At 31.6% G+C, this 6,000-nt stretch overlaps 1 protein-coding gene across 1 annotated transcript; it reads right to left on the bottom strand.

The window, feature by feature from the left end:
- Positions 1 to 2,797: 2,797 nt before the first annotated feature.
- Positions 2,798 to 4,375, bottom strand: LOC107642346 (ribosome maturation factor). Its single transcript, XM_016345671.3, has 3 exons — positions 3,983 to 4,375; positions 3,851 to 3,901; positions 2,798 to 3,761 (listed from the first exon to the last, which is right to left on the bottom strand). The coding sequence occupies exons 1-3, from the start codon at positions 4,197 to 4,199 to the stop codon at positions 3,628 to 3,630; spliced, it is 402 nt and encodes a 133-aa protein (XP_016201157.1). The 5' UTR covers positions 4,200 to 4,375; the 3' UTR covers positions 2,798 to 3,627.
- Positions 4,376 to 6,000: the final 1,625 nt, after the last annotated feature.

Raw genomic sequence — 6,000 nt, forward strand, 5'->3', positions numbered from 1 at the left:
TTTTTCATATAAAAAAACGGAATATTTTGAGTGCTTCTGGTTTCTTAAACTTTGGTTTACAAACTTTTCCGTTTTCCTAATAACTTTCTATGCTTTGCGTCATTGTTTTATTTGCAATCTGATATTTCAGTAATATATATTGACTTCAGCGATTTCTTTTTAACATATCAGTATATATAAATTTAATTCAAGTAAAATGAAAAAAAAAAAAATCCCAAGTGATGTACTTGAACAAGACTTTTTTTAGTCGGAACTAGACGCAGAATCTTTCGGCGTATATATGCATGCGTGATGTATAGTTATTCATTCGGAAAAGTTTTAAGTGTATTGAGAATATCCGTGTTTCAGTTGTTTTAATTGTTGATTTGAATTATAAAAATATATATATATAATATATATTAATTAAAATCAACGATTAAAATAACTGGAATATCAGTATTTTTTAGTACACTTAAAATTTTTTCTATTCACTTATTTATAAAGGCATTATTCAGACGTTTAAGTTCGCGTGAATTTGAGATAACAGAAAGTTTAGAGGGGTTGTCACATGGCTGCGGAAGCTAAGGTTTTTCTTTTAAAAAAGCTTTTAAGTATATCGGTATTTTGATATTTTTATAATTTTTAATTATTAATTTTAATTATAAAAAATATATGATATATAATTAATATTAATGATTAAAATCTATTGAAATATTAGTGTACCAGAATATTTAAAAGCTTTCTTTTCTTTTATAATATGTGTGAGCTAGAGAGGATTCAACCATGCACCAATTTCCGTGATCTGGGGAGTTATGGTGTGGACGACCTTCCCGGTTTGGAATGATCTGGCCATTTACGAAGATTGTTAATAGAGCGACAAAGGAATAAATATGATTAATTCATAATTTTTAATAGATTAATTTAATTGATAATTTTTTTTCAGAAACAAATTTAGAAAATAATTTATTTTTCAAAAACTAATATAATTTGATCATTAAACTGAAAAATATATTTTATAATATTTAGGCCGAATTATCCATAAGATTTGAACTAAAATATTCACTTCAATACTAAATTCGCTGGATCTTAACTTAATCAGTAATAATAATGACTTGATATGTCTCACAAGAGGAGTGCTACACATATAAGTCTTTTTGACTTACAAGTCTTACAAGTTACTAGGCTTTTTAATGCGTTATTCAACGTTTTCTATTTTTAAAGCGCTACACTCAGAACGGTTCTTCTTCTTCTTCCTCTTCTTCTTCCTCTTCCTCTTCCTCTTCGTTTTTTTTCGATTTTCACAATTTCTGAAATCAAGCTTTGAAATCGTTTTGAAGAAGAAGAAGCAGCAGAAGATGAGGAGAAAGAGAAAGAGTTCTGAATTATGCAACGAATTTTGGGTGTATTTCTTAAATACTTTGGGTGTATTTTTCGTAATCCTTTGGGTGTATTTATGTAATCCTTTTGAAGATAATGGAACTTCAGAAATACACCCAAACGATTACAGAAATACACCCAAAATGATTACAGAAATACACCCAAACGGTTACAGGAATTTACCCAAACGATTATAGAAATACACCCAAAGGATTACAGAAAATACACCCAAAGGATTTAAAGAAATACACCCAAAATTTGTTAAAATACATCTTATGCATAATTCAGAACTCTTTCTCTTTCTCCTCCTCATCTTCTACTGCTTCTTCTTCAAAAACGATTTCACCATGAAAAATCGAAAAAAAAGAAGATAAAACAGAGAAAAAGAACGTAAATGAAGAAGAAGAGGAAGACGATGAAGAAGAACGTGCAGAAACGAAAGAAAAGGAGAAGAAGAAGAGTAAGAGGAAGAAGAACGTGCAGCAAGAAGAAGAAGAAGAAGAAGGAGAAAGAAGGAAAGAAACGAAAGAAAAAAAGAAGGAGAAGACGAAGAAGAAGAAGAATGGTTCGAAGCGTGTTTTGAGCATTAGTTTTAATTGAACTTGTAAGGCTTACAAGCCTTAATCGCTTGTATGCCAAGAATTACTCATCTCACAATAATCTTGATGTCAACTACGTGTGTCAATTACTTTTATTAATTATTAATTAAATTCTCTTAATTGTTCGTAACTTTGTTTTCTTAATTGGTGAAAGAAATTAGTCTTGATATAAATATCCTAATTGAATTGAATTTTGGAGAGATACATATCCCCTATCTTTGTCCTTTGCTGAATCACCATTAAATCATGATTAGGTAACAACCAATCATAACGCCCTGCGTGTCCCACATACCAGACAACAACATTATCAACCTTGCACAGCAATGCAATACACTCGATCACGGCCCTCGGCCCATACCATTCTCACTTCCTAATCTTAATTCTCTTATAAATGAATGACCTTGACTTGCTAAGACGTTCCTCAATTCAATAGAAGCCGTCAAAGTCACCGATCGAGAGGCACCGACAGTCATGTACTCGTGTCCCACCCTTTTTCTGCCCAACCTCCCCAAAAATCAACACGTGGAAATTGCAAAGCCACCTCCCCCACCCCCCTTCTATGATTGTGTTAGACTGTTAGTTATGTTTGAAAACACCGTATTCATTCACGTAATAACTAACATAATTTACAATTTTACATACAAGATACAATCATAAATAAATAAATGATCATAACTCATAGTGTCCCCTGTAAAATTAGATATCTGTAATTGGTTCTGCTTCCGATTCCTACCCTGTAGCCCATGTACCAAATTGACATACACATCCATGATTAAATAGAGGGAAATTTACCAGAGCATCAGTTTTTTAAATTAATTTTTATTAAATACTTATAAAAATACTAAAAACTTATATTTCTATATTTCAATACTTTTTATAGTAAACTTTACACAGAATAGAGTCTACACATCAATAATAATCAATCAATAATAAATACAAAAGTAACTATATAAATATCAACTCAATTCTAACACAGAACAAATACACAAATAATTCAGTGTAGTAAAATTAGCACATCAGTAATACTAAAAGCAAAAGTTGCACCGGGGTGTGTTACTACTAGAGGGAGCACCTGATTCCCAAACCTGCATCAATTTCATTAATAAAGAGATGCAATAATTATGCTCACCAGAGAAATTCAGAGCAAAACAGAGAATAGAGAACAGAGCACTGTTATTTTCCAGCTGGCAACTATTAACCGCAGTCCGAGGAACTAACGGTCCCAAAGTCCAGCTGTATTCCAACAACCGGCGCACCAACTGCTATCCTGCGCCGTTCCCCGGCTACCCCCCATCCCCGCCATCTTAACCTACACTCCCCCGTTTTATACACTACGTAATTAAATTAGCAACAAATGATAGTAATTAACAGCTCAAGATACGAAAAAAACAAAGAAAAAGAATTTATTCGCTGTGTTCCGTCTCCTGAAATGGAAATTGTCATACAACACTACGTGAAATTCAGGTGGAAGCCGATGGAATTTTTTTTTTATTTTTCGTGACGAAAAATGAAAAATAAATAAATTAAAAAAAAAAGAAGCAATGGATTTTTGATGTACAAGCAAAGCACGTGGTAGGGACTGTGGTGAGGAGCGTCAAGGGTCGTAAGTCGTAACATAAACCCGTGGCGGAGAAAACCAAAAAAAAAAAAAGAAAAAAAAGAAGAAATTTGATTAAAAATCGGCGAGTTTTCTGTTGAGGCGATTTTTTTGTATCTGCTGTAAATTACGGAGGCTTCGGATCGCGAAAACATCGGCTCTCTTGGCGTCCGTGTAACGCTCAATGTCGTTGATCTCCGCAACTGAATCTAACATAACAGAGAGAGAAAATAAAGCTTCAACAAAATTATTCAGAGAAAATAAAATAAGTGTGTGGAAAATTGCATTGTAGTTGTACCTAATACATGATGCTTGGAGGAGCGGTTGAATCCAGGAACATGATCTAAATCTGAAAAGATTGTAAAATTGAATTAACTAATAATAAATATTGATGGTTGAATTAACAATTTAGAGTGGTGGAGCTGGGAACCTGAGGGAGAGGGAGTGTGGGAGCAAAGGTAGAGGATGAGGAAACAGAGGAGAGTGAGAAGAGGAATGAGGTGGATGAGCTTGTGAGGAGGGCGGGGAGGCGGAGAGGACATGCGGTGAGGCTTGGGAGCGTCGTCGGCGGGGAGAGCGTGGTGGTCGGCGAGGGCGACTCCATGGTGGAGCTTGGAGGAGGGCGAACCCAGGGACTGTCTGTGCATTGTCAGGAGAGAGGAAACGGGAGAGTTGAGAGTAGAGAAGACAAGAGAAGACACAGCTCAGTGCGTGACTCAAGTGTGCGTTGTCAACTTGTGAACTCACTTTTATTTTATTTCTTTTTTTTTTTTAATTCTTTCTTTTTATACAGAAGGAAAGAAAAGGTTATCAAAACTCATATCAGACTATTATTTGGACATTAAAATTAATTATTATATATTTATATAAAAATATATATAATTAAATTTATTTTTAATATATATTTTATTTCAAAAATTAATTTTAATAATTGATTTGAATATAGATTTAATATATTAAATTTTTTCAATTCAAATAATGAAAACTCGTTATTTTTTTTGCTCAGTTTTCAATTTTCCACACTATTTAATACTACCATGCATCAATCCAATCCAATCATAAGATAATGAAAACTCATTAAATTTTTTGGTACTCAATTTCACTCTATTGAATACTACCATCAATCCAATTCAATCATACACTAAGTGTTACTAACTCCCATTTTAAGTGTGTAAGATTTATTTATCGGGTAAGCTGTCTCGGATGGATCATTGATGGTTGGTTGTTAGTATCCCGTGCTTAATTGATTGTCTAAATTTTTTGGCGATTTCTTTCCTTTTACTCCTCTCAATTCCTTTTCCCCTTGTCGCTTTTTCCTGATTTCAGTTTCAACTCTCTCTAGTCTCGGTACCTTTTCCAATTTTAATGGTAACTAAATGCTGCCACATTTTTTTACGGTATTTCTAAGTTTATTGTAAATCGACACTTTATTTTAAGAATTTGTCCGTCATCAATGAATTATTATATGAGTTTAGTTAATATGTATTTTAGGACGCATCATAAATTTATCATTAATAAAAAATTTTAAATGTTAAATACAAAATAAATATGTTAAAAATTTAAATTTTTATATTTTTAATAAAAGAATTTTAAATTTAATATATATTTTTAGGATATAAAATAAATAAATTCTTATTATATATATATATGATAAAATTTAGATTTTTTTATATTTATTTAATTGAATATGTAGACTAATTACTAAATTAATTCAAATTGGTTAGGCCCATTTGGATATGTTCATAAGTGATTTTTTTTAACTTTTAACTTATGAAAATGTGTAGTATTAATATCTGGTATAATTTTTAAAACAAAATTACAACTTTTTAAAAAACTATTTTGGTGCTTAAGGAGAAGTTCAAAAAAATGACTTCTCTCATAAATTTTTTTTTTATGATTTTTCTCTTAAAATAAGTGCTTTTAAAACTAAAAAATTAAATACAAAATAACTTATTTATAAGCTACTTTTAATATAAATATTTATTGTTTAAGCTATTTTTTTAAAAGTAACTTAATTAAATTGTTTACCCAAACTGGACCTAATTGCGGATTCTCCTTCTCTCATTCTTTAGTTAATAGTACCCGTCATTAATGACACCGAGTGCTTTCTTTTAAGTTTTTGGACATCCACATGAACTGGTTTATTTTTTGTATTGGTCTGGCGGCATCAAATGGTTTAAAAGATAAAAAGAGAAGATTCTACTAAAGCTTGCAACCCAATATTATGCTCTCCAACATAGTTTTCGGCTACGCTTATATAGACCGAATAAATGTTTCCTTAAATATTACGTTATTACCTTTCTACTTAATGGGCCAGAAGAGAATAGGCTATACAATAGAAACTCCAAAACTTCTTCGACCCAAAGAGAAACACTCAAAAAGGCTTTGTCCAAAAATAACTCAAATGATCAAATAGAAGGATCATTTTAGTGTGAGTCCACAAACCAA

Source organism: Arachis ipaensis, chromosome B5 (assembly GCF_059453495.1).
Source record: "Arachis ipaensis isolate K30076 ecotype BB chromosome B5, ASM5945349v1, whole genome shotgun sequence".
NCBI lineage: Eukaryota > Viridiplantae > Streptophyta > Magnoliopsida > Fabales > Fabaceae > Arachis > Arachis ipaensis.